This window comes from Aythya marila (genome assembly GCF_965140915.1).
Source record: "Aythya marila genome assembly, chromosome: 9".
Classification (NCBI taxonomy): Eukaryota; Metazoa; Chordata; class Aves; order Anseriformes; family Anatidae; genus Aythya; species Aythya marila.
In genome coordinates, this window is record NC_139050.1 from 24805652 (window position 1) to 24821072 (window position 15421).

The window sequence follows — 15421 nt, forward strand, 5'->3', positions numbered from 1 at the left end:
GGAGCCGCTACTTTTTAGTACTTTTTAAAATAATCGTGGGGTTTTGTTTGGTTTTTTATTGTTTTTATTTTTTTTCCCGCTAGGTGGCAGTAAAATAAAGTCCGTGTGCCGTGAGGGGCAGGCAGTGCCCCCGCCCCCCCCCCAACCCCTCGCTGAGGGGCTGCGATGAAATGCCTCACACCGCCCGGCGTGAGCAGCGCCGTGACGAAATGTTGCATAAAACACAGAGTTACACAAAAATGAGGCCGAAACGGGCAAAATCCGCTTGTCAGGGATACGGGCAGGCTGTGCACACCTGGACACCTTTCACTCCACATCGCCAAAGTGCTCACAGGGCAGACCCAAATGCTGAGGCTTTGCAGCAGTCCCTGAGAGCAAACATGGCTAGGGTTAGTGCTTAAACAGAAAGGGAAAATAGCTCTTTGTCTTCTCGGCAGGAAGAACCAGATCCACGGCCTCCTATAAGGGAGAAACCCCCTCAGTAAAACCTGTCGCTGGGCATGGGGAGAGATATCGAGGCCTCCCGGGGAGCGGAGTGGCTGTGGACGTGTGGGAGTGTGTTATAAAGCTGCGGTTCGGCATAAACTTAGCCCTTGGTTTGCAGGAATCAGGCTTGCAGAAATCTCACCGTTCTTCATAAGATGGGAGAATTATGGAGATAAATGTGTATGTGTGAGGAAACGTTCTGGTCTAAATGTCAAAGTTTTTCAGAGCTGCGCGCCCCGGGTTGTTTCCTCTCATATCTCCTGCAGAGGGGCGGTGAAGGCTCTCTCCTCCCCTCCTCACCTCTTTTTCAATTTCCCAGCTTTTAGGGGAAGGACAAAAAAATGTGCCCTGGACGACCAGGTGGGACGAGAGAGCACGAGAGTGTTTATATGGCAGTCATGAAAGCAGATCCTTAGTCCCACTAAGATCCATCATACTGCAGAAGCAGCCCTGCTGGTATTTGGCCCAAAGTGGAAAACCGACATAAAAGATGAATGAACTGAGCCTGCAATATTTTTGAAAAATATCTGTAATCGGGTGAGCATTGATTTTGCTGTCTACTGATGTAGACTTCTCTTTAGATCCTAGCAAGTGGTGATATTGCAGCCTTAAGATGCACTCCAAGTCTGAGCAGTTGTTACAGTGAAAATGTTTATGCTGACTGACCGGTGGGCAGGGAAGCATGACAGAAAGAGGGTTACACATTGATTATCCAGGTGAAGTCTGTGAACTGTTTGTACATTTCTGATGAAAGATTAGCAAATAAAACAAATCAGGCTGTAGTCATGGAAGTGAACTCGAGTGCTTTGGGGCTTTTTGTAACAAAATCTTGTGCCAGTTATGATGTTATCAAAGAACTTTTTTATTGCTCAGAGACAGAATTCAAGCTTTGTTTTGAACCGCACACAAAAAATATTATGAACGTTGTGGTAATGTCATCTTTTGCACTCTAGTTAGTCTTTCAACCTACAGATTTTAAAGCTCTATAAAACTCTGAAGCTCAATTGCATTTGTACTGGACATGCAATATGCAGTAACTTTGCCATAATGATTAGGTCATGTACAGTGCTCATTTATTAATTACTTGCCATTATATTTTGATTAATAGACAGATACCCTGGATCAATTTGTTTTTTTTTGCTCTTATTGCAGTTCACTAATATCCATGCCATGGTATGCTAGGGTGGGTATTAATTACTTGCTACAAACCAGCAAGGCAAGTTTTTGTTAACATAACTAGCACGTCAGATATAAAATCCTGCAAATTCTTACCCACATGGAGCTTTATCTTCTCAAAACATATGTTTTAGGGCGGTTAACTTGTTTGCGGTTACCAAAACCTAACTAACTATTTTTTGACATTTACTTACAGTTTCTGAACATGGCCCAAAACAGACTGCACGTTCAGTTAGTGCAGGGCAGCCTTTGTATGAATTCTGCCTTGTAATAAGAAACCCGTTGCCGTTTCTGTACAGTGATAAAAAGGAAATGTGGAGCCTTCCAACAGCTGGTGAGAATGCATCGTATCATCTACAGTTTGTTATTTAATTTTCTATGGAGTCAGACTCTGGAAGATGAAATTTCTTCCCAAGTCAGAGCAGATCCTGAGATGGATTACTGTGCAGATAACTGAGCAATATGAGTTCTAGTTATTGTTAATTTTTCGGCTGCTAGTGGGAAGATGGGCCCCGTTAGAAGTCAGCTCATTACGAGAGGCTCACTAACACGATAAAGTCAGTACTCTATTTGCACAGAGTGATATCTCTAATTGCTCAGGCCTTCTTATGGTTTGTGTCTGCTTGAGTTAGATTTCTTTTGTGTAGATAAAAAGACTTCTGTAAGAAATCACCTCAGTGCTACAGCACTGTCAGTCTGGAGGGCATCTCCAATGAGATTAATGATGTCTGCCTTAATATAAGAAAACTTTGCATAAATGAGATTATGGTTTCTGCTGAAACCTGCCAACTCTTATTCATTTGCAGTAAATATTATCTTTAATTAAAAGTTTTAAGGTATCTTGTTCCTGAACTAATGAGATCTACAGTGATTTCCCCTAGGAATTAATTTACCTTCTTAATTCTTATTCATTTTGGTGATATGACTATTTACATCTGATTCAGACTTCAGAGCTTTGTTGAACATATTCATCTAGAACAAAAGGTCGTTTTGCCATATTGACGTCTTGTTGGTATTTATAATGCTCTGTTCTCTCTCAGTTCTGCAGGTATTTGTTTAGGTTCCTGCCCCAAACATTTCCTACTAACACTTGTGTTCATCTCAACTCTTCAGGCTGAGTGGCTCCTTTCTGGAGCAGTTTCACTTCAGCTTGTTTTCTGTTCCATCCAGAGCACAAATCAATTAGAGTGAGGCCGAAACGAGATCCTGATTGTGATCAACTTATTTAGTATTGTAGAGCTATGTACGATATATTTAAATACATGAAAAACAATTGGTGCAATTGCTGAGAAATACAGAATTATTTCCGACTCTCTATCTGTGTAGTCATCAGCTACTGTTTTATACAAGGATTATGTTTAACCAGTAGGCATGCTTAACACTTGGAGGTGAAAATTGCCTAACTGCATACATGTTTAACTAGGCAAAGTGCCAGCCAGCAACTGCTTTGTTGGAATGAGAGCCAGAACCCATCTGAAGTACACCAACAGACGATATTGCTGGTTAGATGTTAAGACACATACATACTGCTGTGAGAGCAAACATTTATGTGTACGGGCACAGTCTGAGACTCACTTTGTGCTGTGTTCCGTCAGGAAATAACCTTTAAAGCAACTGTTCTGTCTTTGAAGTTTATTTAAAAAGCAACTATTTTATGGTAGCTGCTGTAGAAGCTCATTCCTAACTCTGCACTCGTCCCACCCGTGGGTAAGAAACGTGTTTTGTGGCATCGACAGAGCGTGTGCTGGGACCAGCTATATATAGCATTGTCACCGGCTTCTGCAAGTTGTTGATAACCTTCCATTTATAACTTACTTGCAGACCAACTTCCTCCCATCACACACAAATTAGAGGATTATCAATAATGTATGAATTAATAAGTAATGCTTGTGTGCTGTTGTCAGGGCAGCAAATATCATTTGGACTGCGAGACAGATCCTCGCCTTGTGTCAAGTGCATTTGAAGTCTTACGTATCTGGGAGGCTTCAGCACAGTAAAAGGATGGGATTTTTGGGTTTCTTTGAGATAATTGAAAGAACTGGTGCAATATATTCTGTTAGATTCAGAGAAATGCGAGAGATCTGCTCCCTCTTTAAAATCTATATTTGATTTCATTTACTTATTTAGTAGCTGTTTACAAAATACCGGTATGAGAGCTGTAGGAATTGCCAGATTGGATTACCTTATAAGAATCCGTGGTGTCCAGTGTCTTATTTATGAGTTACCAGATCTAGATGTTTCGTAAGAAACTGCTAGAAAGTGCGCAACAGCGGTAGGTGACAGCCTGCCCTCGCAATAGATCAGCATTGTAATAGAAATTAATTTCCAAGACCTGCAGGATAAGCTTTTGTTTCTTTTAAAAATTATTATTGCAATGTCATTTTTCACATCCTCTATGTAAACTATAAACCCACTTGAGAGTTTCTGAGCTTTTGACGTTAAGTACATCTTGTAGCGATGATTTCCTGGGTTTATTTTTCATTAAGTGAAACTGTAATTGTTTTAACCAGCCCTAATTTTCTGTTCTGTTCTTATTCTTATATATCAGGGTGGGAACGGAGGCTTATAAATATATATAGTCTCATTTACAAAAAAAAAATAAATAAATTAAGAAAACAAACAAACAAAAGAATCAAAACCTAGTCCCAGTGGAGCGCTTATCATTGATCTCAGGATTTGGTCCAAAAATAATATTTGTTTAAATGTGCTCTGTTGCCATCATGTACAGCAACTATTTAATTATAAGCACTATGGCAGCACACGTTACAGGATTAGGGAGCAGAGGGAATTTTATTCCTGAGTTACTCCAGCAATTCACAGCTATCTCATTTTGCTGTTCCCAATGGCCAAACCACCAGACAATAAATGTTGAAGATGCTGAACCTGAGCAGTCTTCTGTGAGGTGACATATTTGTTTCTTAAATCGCAGTGACTGATCTCTCTGGCATGTGGAAGAGGAGGAAAAAACTCATACTCCAGTAGCAGCACCATCGCAGCCCTGAGTTTTTTCTGATTATTGGGGCAAAGCCACCTGGCGCTTGCTCTGATGCTTCCTTCAGCAGCGCACGTGGCCAACAGCAGCGCGTACAGAGATGGTGGGGGCTCCTCTGTGCACCAGGACTGGAGGCGTTCTGCCTCGAGATTCACAAACTGCTGGCTCCAGCAGTGAAGGCAGCGATTGTATTCCTGCGGCAGAATCTGTGTCAGGTGAGTAGTGAAGGTTGGCAAACTGAGCTGAGGATTTGGCCACCAAGATGTAGAATCAGACAAACAAAGGTGCACATCGCGTGGTGTCACACACCCGGGGGCTAGCACAGCTAGGCAGCCAGAGCTGCCTGATTCACCTGCTGCCACCAGATTCCAGGGGAATCTAAACCCGAGCTCTTCCCAGCTTCAGGCAGTTTGCACCACCTGGAGCCAGATTTCTCCACTACCTAGAACTGGTGACCGCAGTTCAGACAGTGCCGTGTTTGTTCAAATAACAGAACTAATCCAAAAGGGCTTGCCTGCCTTAGGCTGTTTGTCTCTAAGCGTAAAACCAAATCTTGCTCGTTGAGCAGAGAATATTAAAGCCATATTTAAATCAGCCCTGTAGAAAACAAGTCTATTAAATGCACATCTTATCACAACATCACGTTTATACAGCTCAGAAATGATCACGGTATATGACTAATTTCACAGGTAAGGCAGGAATTAATTGTCAGTTTTAATTGTCAGGAAGAGGAGTAATCAGTTCTAAGGAGAAAATGCCAGCTTTTATTACACAATTACTTTTTAATTACATTTGCTGCAGCCCCTGACTTCCAGAAGTGCAGGGAAAGTTTAGTTCTGATTATCTATTGAGAACCAGCACAGTGTATTAAAACTAAGTCCTTTTTCTGAGCTGTTTTGGAAAAAAACCTGGTAACAGGTCACTTGGGGGCTCCGATCAGTTCTGCACTGTAGCCTTCCGTGTACAACCAAGCAATGTCAGAAGCAAGGTTGAAGGTAATTTGAGAGGACTCAGACAATCAGTGCTCAATCCCCAGTCAGTTTTGTAAGGCTCAGCAGTTACTATTTAAATTTAAAATGTATTGGCATAAATGAGGTACCCTTACTTCTTACATTTTTACAGTTAAAGTCTTTTACAGGTAGGCTTAAAGATGCAATGCAATTTCCAGAGGCTTAAGCATATTTTTTAGTGGAAGTGGCCTTTTGATAGTGTTGTTAAAAAACTGATTGCATTCCATCTGTAACGTCAGCCCAATGCAGAGTATTTTGCAAAAGCAGTTTGTTATAAATTGTTGGTAAGTGTCAGATAAAAGCATCATTCTACTACAAGCAACTAGCGGTAGACATGTAATAACATTTACATTAATATTTTATTTAAATGTATAATCAATTCACATAGTCACCCAGCTCTGTAACTCGTATGAATACTGAAATAAGACGGCTATAACTTACAGAAAAATACTCTGAAATCACTGAAAAGGTATCCAAAAAACCGACGTTTGACATTTTTACAAATGTTAGCAGTATTCAGGTCCCACTAATAATAATTAATGAGATTTGTTTATGTCTTCCTTTCAGAACTGTAACTTGAAAATCCAGCTGTTGCCTCCAGCAGCCGGGAGCACCTGCAGCACCCAGAGGAAGGTGACAGTCCTGTCCCCAGCAGGCAGTGCCAGAAGCTGCCCGTCGCAGAGCTCACCGCGTGATGTGGTAAACTGCTTCAGGACAGAGAGGGTACATCTTCCTCCGGTAAACTCCCCCAGGGATTGCACCAAATACAGTGTACATGCTTGGCTTTTACCTGTTGGATCAGTATTTTTTATTTGAAAAGATTTAGATTCTAAGGCAGCAGTGCTCTGTCTTGATATCTGAGCTCCAGCTCCAGTTAGGAAACAAAAAGGCAGGTTTGCTTTCTGTGCATTTATTTATACAGCCTTTCTAGGTGGCCACCGAGGTTCGTGCGACAACTGCGCTGGGACTGCAGAGACATCTAGTGGGAACGAGATTTTTACAGTGGCAGCTCAGCAAGCACCTTTTAAACTACAGCCTTTTCGAAATACTGCGCTCAGAAATGATCCCCAAGGGCTGAAAGGCTTCTCGTATCACTGCTACAGGACTACAATCATGCCGTCCTAATCCTTCTTGTATTGCTAAAGAAGCAAAAGCAATAGCCAAGTAGTGGTTTTCATTTTCACCTGGGTTTAAGTAACACTAGAAAACAAATATTCAGCTCGTGAAGCACGCTCTGATGGGTGGGAGCCCAGCTAGACGTGAAGCACGGCTCTGCACCAGCACTAGGAGCTGAGCTCCCGCCTCCCCTTTCTGGGCTGAGCTTCAACTCCAGAAAGAGTACAAGGATCGTGTCACATCTCATCCTGGAGTGGCAATTCCAGAGTGACTCAGTGTCTAAGTCTTGCTCCCCTGTGTCACATAATCTGGCCTGGCCACTGCTACTCTTTTTATTCTAGGTCTCAGCAAAGGAGGAAAACAAGGAGGGAAGGGAACAGAGTCAGGAAAAAAAATAATTAAGAAATAATACATTGTCAAAACTACAAATGGTAAAGTTTAAATTCTGCCGTAATAATACTTAGAGCATTGCTTTTTATTACTGCTACTATTTGAAGCCTTGTATCATGGGTGGATTAAGTCATGGGTTCAAACTGATCTCTTCTGAAACAGGTTTCTAGAGTTCAAGGATCTCCACTAAAAATAACCTGCTTCTTGTAACTTGACAAATGGAAAACTATAATCACCGAGGAGGTTGGTTTTGGGTTACTGACGGCAAAACAGCCTTCGGGATCATTCAGTCCTGTTCATATCTGAGAGGCTGCAGCAGAAGTAGCAAAATTTGATCTCCTGGCTGGCAGGGTTTTGGAGCTAACATTATTTTAGTAGAAAAAAAACTTTCTAAAATGTTGTAACCACCATAATTTAAAACTAAACAGAGCTAATTTTCAAGCAACTATCATAATAATTTAAAAAAATAGTTGTGGAGATGCTGGATGACGGATGAAATCAGAAAGGGCCAGCGAACATTTTACCTGAAAGTTATCAAATCAAAATCAGTCGAGTTTGATTTTAATTGATGGTGGCTGTTCAGCAGGCTAAGTGAAATGAGTTTGCTAATGTAATTTCTAGGGGTAGAGGTCTTTGCTGACTACCAGAAGTCTGAACGGATCAAGTTACAGCATTATCTTTTCACTCCTACACATGATTTGTCTAAGTCAGATTTAAGGCACTTTGGTATTATGAGGAACTTTGTGTTACCGCCAGTTGTATCAGAGACACAGTCACACGTCCTGAATGACAAAACCTTATCGCCGCTGTCTCTAAGGGCTGCACAGTCCCCCTAATAGTTCTATGTCCTGGCCGGACAGCTAACAAACAGCCGTTTCTTCCCCTTTCTTAATCAGGAATCCGTTCATTTTTACCAGGAGCATAGAATAAAGTACAAAATATGACAAAAAGAAGCAAGGTCTTCACAGGCAAGAGGTTTTTGCCTTATTAAATTATACTGGTGCACACTGATACGAGTTTCATGTCTGTGTTACAACACAGTTAATAACATTTGTATCTGGCTATCCGATTAGGTAACATATTTCGTCTTTTCCTCTAGTGAACACACCCCACCCATGGAACTTGTGGAGTGCACATATATTTTGACATAACCATTGAAAATGTGCCTAAAGCTTATAAAATAATTGTAAGTAGCAAGTTTTTCAAATTTCTCTGTAGTCTTGCAGTGCTGGTTATAGAATCAAGTTTATTTGTAATGTTGCTGCCTTCTTCCATACTTCATTTTTCATGTTCAAATATCTGTCTACCTTTGACAGGAAAATGAATAATTTATCACAGGATGCTTGCTATTCAAGTAAAAGCAAAAGAAGGAAATAGAGAGTTTACACAACTTGAATCAAGAGTGCTGTGGTAAACATTTACACTTATAACCCCACGGATTGGCCTTATACAACCTTTATTTTACTCTACAAGAGCAAACTCAGTGGAACAGCTTCTATTTTTGCTGAAAGTTAAGCTGTAAAAGCAGCAACAGCAGGTTCTCAGAAAGGCAGAGTGCTGATCCAGCGCCCCTTAATAGGGCTCAGCTTTGGAAAGCACCGAGAGTCACTGCAAACGAATGTTGCAGAAGGCCACGAACATCACAAGGATCAGTGCTTTGAACATCAAGCTTCACTACAGGCAATGAGGGAGCCACAAGAAAATTGAAACCCACTTGCAGGATGCAACACCTGGCACTGCTCAGATTGCTGCTCAGCTCCGTGTGAAACCTTCCCTTCATTAATCACACACTTGAGCATCACCGACTCGATGTAGGCATCTTTAAACATCTGCATTGTATGAATTTGTAGGTTTCTAACAAGGATAGTGCGCTTGCTAATTTGTGACAGATGGCACCAAGTTAAAAACCCAATCCTGACAGGTCCTTCTCCCAGCACCACCAACTTCATAAACTTCAAGTACATGTAATGAATGTTCAAAACAGGAGTTGGGAGAAGGTGGGAGAATATAGGGCCTAAAGGAGAAGAAACTGCTCCTTAAACAAACAGTTTCCACAGAGACACTGGGGCAAGAAACAAGTTAAATATTTCATTAAAACTACCAAATTCTGAATGGTTCTTTTATTGGTTATTCTGAACACCAGTCTGCAACTGCAACTGTAGAAATCAACTTGACAAGGATTTGCTCTGTGTCTCAAATTATGTTTGGCATATCTCAGTAGAGGACCATATACTCAACCTCTCAGTGCATTTCAGAAGATCTAAGTGCTGTTTCCATTTTCTTTCCAGATCTTGCTCACAATTCTCCTTCAGCCCAGACAAATTTAATTACTGGTTGATTAGAAATAGTACACACCTCCTGTTATTTCCATCAAGTCTTATTTACTTTGACTGGTTTGTAGAATTTTCTTAATAACGTGTAGGGATGCAAATTAAATAAAAAGAATCATTTTGAATCAAATACTAGAATTATCTGACACGATGTGTGAAAAAGAGGAATTTAATTCTGCACCTTATGTAGAGATCACAGTTTTTTATTTACTATGAAAGAAACATAGAAAGCGATTAGAAAACAGGACAATGACAGATATTTGCCACTTGAAAATGCTGAAATGAAACAAGACAAACAACTTTTTTTTCCACTTTTTGTTGCAGACAAGATAGTCTTGAAACACAGATAGCCATTTTAATGCAGGACCACGTAAAACTAAGTGTTCACAATGAAAAATTAAAAACATGTTAGAATGCAAATTTAATACATTTTCCATCAATGATCTAAACAAAAATAAAAATAAGATGACCAAAGTACATTTCCACATTTCCAGAATCTTTTTCCCTCTGATTGTTTTCACTGCAGATCTGAGAACAAGGAAAAGTAAACTTTTTTTTTTTTTTTTAAAAAAAAAGGCCTTAAGAATTTCTTCATTCCCAAAGGAAAGCCCAGGCAGGTAATTTCAATGAGATATTATGTCCAGTAGTTGGAGGTTTATTTTAGTCTTCTCTTGATGGAATAGTTTTCTCACAGATTTACCAAACACCTCAAAAGAAATACTTTTGTATTTTATTTGGTTGATCTCTGGAATTTAGTTAGATGATGGACAGATCCATATTTTTTAAATATACCTGAGGGATAAGCTTGATATGGTCAAATGTGACTAATCTCCCATTATTTTAAAGTCACACTTGGACAAATGGTAACTTCATATACTGAAAACTGTCTGTACAGTAAGAGGTATTTCATTTGTCTTTTTGACAAAGGTCTGTATCAGTAGACACAGTCTTTATGTTATTTCCCATTAAGAATTCAGAGAAGACTGTCTTTGCCTTATTATTGATCATCTTAATATGCTTAAAATTGCACAGGAAATACAGTTATTGAAAACTGCTGAAAATCTAACTAATTTATTTAAAAGGTTAACATAGTTTTTCCTTACATCTACCAGGATGCTAACAGTAGTGGGCAGACACTCAGGGAAATTTAAAACATTTCTTTCCACTCAGGACCACCACAAGCGAGGACCCCGGACAAGGCTGGAGCAGGCGGATGAGCACATCAATTCAGAACAGCCCCTCAGCGAGGAGACTGCCCACAGATGTTCAGGATTCAAAAGCTGCTCCCGTAACACAAGGTGGAAGGAAGACGAGATAACAGCAACATAATTTGCCCTGAATCCTTCTACGGCTGCAAAAGATCTAATGGCCCAGGGCGGAATCATTTGTACTCCTACTGTCTGAGCACTGGTAAATCTGAACTTTCTTTGACAGTCTTATTTTTTTCATTTATCTTTAAACTGCTGCACGGTTATATATTTGGGGGGATTGGGAGGTATAAAATTACGTCTCCTTGGGCTGTCAAGTCTGCACCCACGAGGAATCCAGTACAGAAAAAGCAAATTACACTGCTCTGATAGCCTTCCCTTCTCAGCGCTACAAGTAACCCAGCAATGAGTTAGGGGAAAAAAACTGAGGATAGAACACTCTTGTTTATTCGGATGAAATATTTATTCTCTGTACATCTCATACTGAGTATTAAAATCCCCTCCAAAGAGAAAAATAAAACATTTAATGGTAGAATTTCTCAGCATTCATTGAGAACTTGTATGCTATGGTCACAGGAGTTTGCTCAGGCCACCGGACTGCCCATCAGCCTTTCCTGCCGAAGTGCCATCAGCCTCTGAAACCACTTCTCTTCTGCTTCTGCCTTCTCGATAAACAGCTGAGAGAAGAAGGGGGGAAGAAATAAAGTAGGCACAAGTCATTAAACTTTCTGTTTGTTACAGTGTGTTGAAATGCATCCTGACTATTTCAATGCTAAGAACAGAAGCTCAGCGGCATGTGGGTGTTAAAATAGTGAAACAAACACAGTAGTAAAGGTTGAGACGCCAGTAATTTGAAAGCCAAGATATTCTACCTTCAGTCTCCCTCTGAAACAATGAGTTTGTTGTTTTGCATAGGTCTTGCATCATCGTTAGCCATATCCATTATTCAAAACTTGCATTAGTTTAGTTACTGCAAGTAATTTTTAACTTGCTAATCCTTAAAAATTCTTTTCCTCAATTTCTATGGACATGGAAAGGATTTGAAATTCCCCTACAGTCAGCCAGTGAGTTACTTTGTTATAAAATGTGTTTGCAACTCAAAAACTGCACTACTTTTTAACAGAGCTTGGTGTTTTGACTGGATAAATGAGTGTGATTGTATATTTTTCCCATTGTATAACTGAAAATAAAACTTAGAACTTTTTTTTTTAAACATTTTTTACAATGATCAGATAGCTTCTCAACACAATTCCCTCTAAGAAAATCTTAAAACATTCATAAAGGTTTTCAGTGCTTAGTTTTCCTATCTAACTTTTCTAAATCCCTAAGTATTTGTTCTTGCATTTCTATTGCCAAGCACTGGTTTTGCTATCCAGGTCAGGTGACTCAATCAGTAACAGGACTTAGCAGAAATGTCTGTTAAAATACATAATATCAGTTAAAATGCAAGTGAAAAGTCTTTTTTTTTCTTCTTTTAATTAAAAGAGGAAAAAAAAAAAAAAAGATGTTTCACTTGCGTTCATGTGGCTTTTAGCCAAGAAGCTGGTGAACCTCCTCTTGTCATTTTTCTCTGTTGGATTATGCAAGGAAAGTAATCCTTTCTGAGCCAGCGAGCGGCCCATTAGTAAACAGTCTTCAGACCACAAATTATTTGATGGGCAAAACTGTTGTTAGGTCATGTGAACCTGCTCTCATTCAATGGGCCGCGTTGTTCTAAAGATAAGGTAAATATTGACACACTTACATTTGGATGTGCTAAAGAATTATCGTCCTGGTATTTGATGGCAGTAGGGATATTGGCAGGTGCTGTTTCTTTTTCAGGAGCAGATGCTTCAACAGTTCCCGCTCCTATTGTTACAGGTTCGTGTTTTAGTTCAGCAGGCTCTATTGACTAAAAAGAAAGAAACACATCTGAGTATTTTATCCTCAAACTCCCAAGCACGACAGGATCTTAACCAAGCATTCAACTTTCTTTGAATTGCACACATGCCCACAAAAGGATCCTCACGCGAATACTTCTCAGCGTGCTTAGCAGGAACTGCCTGGGCATGGACTAACACCTCCAGACCGTACACACGGAGAGGAAGAAGTACTGCCAAAGGCAAGGAGAGAGCTTGCAGAACTGTAGCTTTGTTTTTCTTTTTGGATCACCTTCTGAAGAAGCTGCATGAACTTCTCAGATACTTCTGGAAAAACAATAATCTGCATGTTGGGGAATCAAACAGTGATGATTCAAAATCCTTTGCTGTCAGGTGGAAAAACTGAACCAACACCTTGCTTACATGCTGCCAAAGACAAAAGTGCCTGAGTTCCCTAGAAAACTTGGCAGCCCAAATGCAGGTACAGTTCTGAAGCCTGGATGTCTCACATCAGGTTTTTGGAAAGCTGTCTGAAAATGAGGTCATTTTGTTTCAGTGAGTAAGAATAGTCTTGAACTCTGTTTTCAGTTCAGAAGAATTAAAAGCACTGATCTCTACCCTTAATTGCAATGTAAGTGTCTGATTACTTTTGGATTTTACTCCTTCTGCTTTTCCTTAAAAAAATCTTAATGACTTGTTATGATTTAAAAATAATTTTTAAAAACTGGAGTTGTGCAGCTTAGTTACAATGTACCATCAAAGCAGTGGATTTCGCTGGAACTGTTACTTAAACGTGTTCTTCCTTGCACACCACACAAGAACACCAGAGAGTAGCTGTCCAAACTCTGACTCCAGTGGTGGGATTTAGGGTTGTCAACATCGATGCTCTTTCATCAGTGGAAACTGTATTCACAGCGTAGAATCCACCTGACTCTGAAAGGATTACGCACCAAGAAAGGATATTGAAAACTTACCTTTTTGACTTCTTTACTTGATCTGAATGTCTGTGGAACAAAGGAGTCACTTTCAATAGCTTCAATTTCTTTCACTCGTTTCACTTGCTCTACTAGGGTGGCTTGGTCTACAAAAAGAAGGTGCAATGTCAGTACACATTACTGTAAGCCTCTGATAAAAGCTGTGTCTAAGCAATGTCTTGAATATATCTTACTGCAGCGCATGCCAGGAAAAAACCAAAACTTGCAATGTAGCCCAAAGTATTCTGTTACGCAAAAAATCATTCTCCTTTAGTAAAAATAACAACAGTCAGTGGGCCGTCACCGTTGAAGGCATGCCACCATTCCAGATGCTAACTTAAGAATTTGCTGGAGAAGTCCTTGCAGGACAACTGCTAGATTTATGGCACGGGAATTTCCCAGAGAAGGTAAGGGTTCGTGGCCAGAACAACCAACCCAGTGGAGTCCAGTCTGCGTGCAGTAGTAAAACCACTTCTCCTTGTACCAAGGTGAATTTTGCTTTGGCTGTGGATGCCCAGAGACGTGCCACCACCCCAGTTCTGGTGACAAGCTACGTCATTAGTTCTGTACGGCTTGGTCATTGCAGTACAGCCGACAAAAATGTGTTTGCTTTACTGCCGGTTTCATTTTTTGCTTCTTCAGATTCAGAGCGCAGTTAATCTTTGTTACCAACTTCTGGGTCTAACTGCAGTGACAAGCAAGTCTTGAATTCACTCTTCTAACTGCATGCTCCCACTTACAACATTAACCAGTTTATCTCCAGCTTAGTTACTTCTGAACATGCTTTCTGCACCCGTATGGTGGGGCAGGCTCTGTGAAGAGCACTAGAGCACGGATGAGGCAGACAAAAGAGAGACAAATTGCAAGAAGCCTCCAGAAAGCTCCAGCTTTGGCAAAGCTCAGGCCAGCAGCTGCGCTACAGCAAAGCTTGAGTTCGTACGTAAGTGTAATTCTTTTGGGTTAAAAAGGAAAAAATTGCTTGCTTACAATTAAGCTTGCGTTTAAAAGTTCTGCTGGCTTGGCGCTAAGGACTTCTTTTCTAAAAAAGACTTCTAAAGATCCCATGGGAAGTACAAAACTAAATATACCAATGCCCTCCTAGAGAGAGGAAATCGTAGTTCCTTGAGCTCTGAGGATCAGAGATAAGCCGGTGAATGCGGACTTCAAACCAGTTGCTCAGCTCTGTAACGCACAGCCTATGGCCAGTTCCCAGCCTGCTACAGTACCCTATACGAATCTTACCCAAACCTATAGGAATGACAAATTATTAAGGGGGCAAAAATCACTAAATGTTTAGAATTACATCAGTGACATTAACTTGGGGAAAATGGACTGGAGGAAGCAGAACCCATTAGCGCATGATATTTTTGACAAACGCATTATTGGTAGATAAAATGACTTCCATATGTTGTTTGTCAGATGTCAGTGGGAAGGATATGTATTTCATAGTAAAATCAAAAATAATGGAGTCAGAAAGCTAAGAGGCTACAGACAAAAAAAAAAAAAAAATCAATACTAACTCATTGCCCAGCAAGTCTTTTTACTGTGTTACCGTGAAAAAAACAAGCTAAATATCGCGTTAGGGATTGTTGAGGCCATTTTTTATAAATAGGCCATTCCAGCAGCAGCAAGAACGATGATCAATGGCAGCAGCCGGGGCCCGCTGACAGCACGCCGAGCACAGCACCGCGCACAGCACCGCGCACAGCACCGCACCGCGAGCAGTGGCCAGCCCTGCCCAGCACCACGCGGGTACCAGTGGCCGTTGTCGCTCTTTTTGCCTCCCACCATGAAGCCAACTCTGCCAGGGAGCCTTCACCTAAACTAATTTTGGAGTAATCTGTGGATCCCTGGGCCCCGGCTGCCCGAGCCATGGTTGG

At 40.6% G+C, this 15421-nt stretch overlaps 1 protein-coding gene across 3 annotated transcripts in view; it reads right to left on the reverse strand.

Moving 5' to 3' along the window:
* Window positions 1-9656: 9656 nt before the first annotated feature.
* The window catches only part of RSRC1 (arginine and serine rich coiled-coil 1), a 140426-nt gene continuing 134661 nt past the window's right edge, over window positions 9657-15421 (reverse strand). For 2 of the 3 annotated variants that reach the window (XM_082766765.1, XM_082766767.1), the window contains 3 exons: window positions 13542-13648; window positions 12453-12599; window positions 9663-11385 (listed from right to left, as the gene is read on the reverse strand). In XM_082766765.1, coding sequence (XP_082622891.1) covers window positions 11293-11385; window positions 12453-12599; window positions 13542-13648 — 347 coding nt within the window. In that variant the 3' untranslated portion in view covers window positions 9663-11292. Of the gene's footprint in view, window positions 11386-12452; window positions 12600-13541; window positions 13649-15421 lie in introns of all 3 variants that reach the window. The other variant, XM_082766766.1, reaches the window with a different exon arrangement.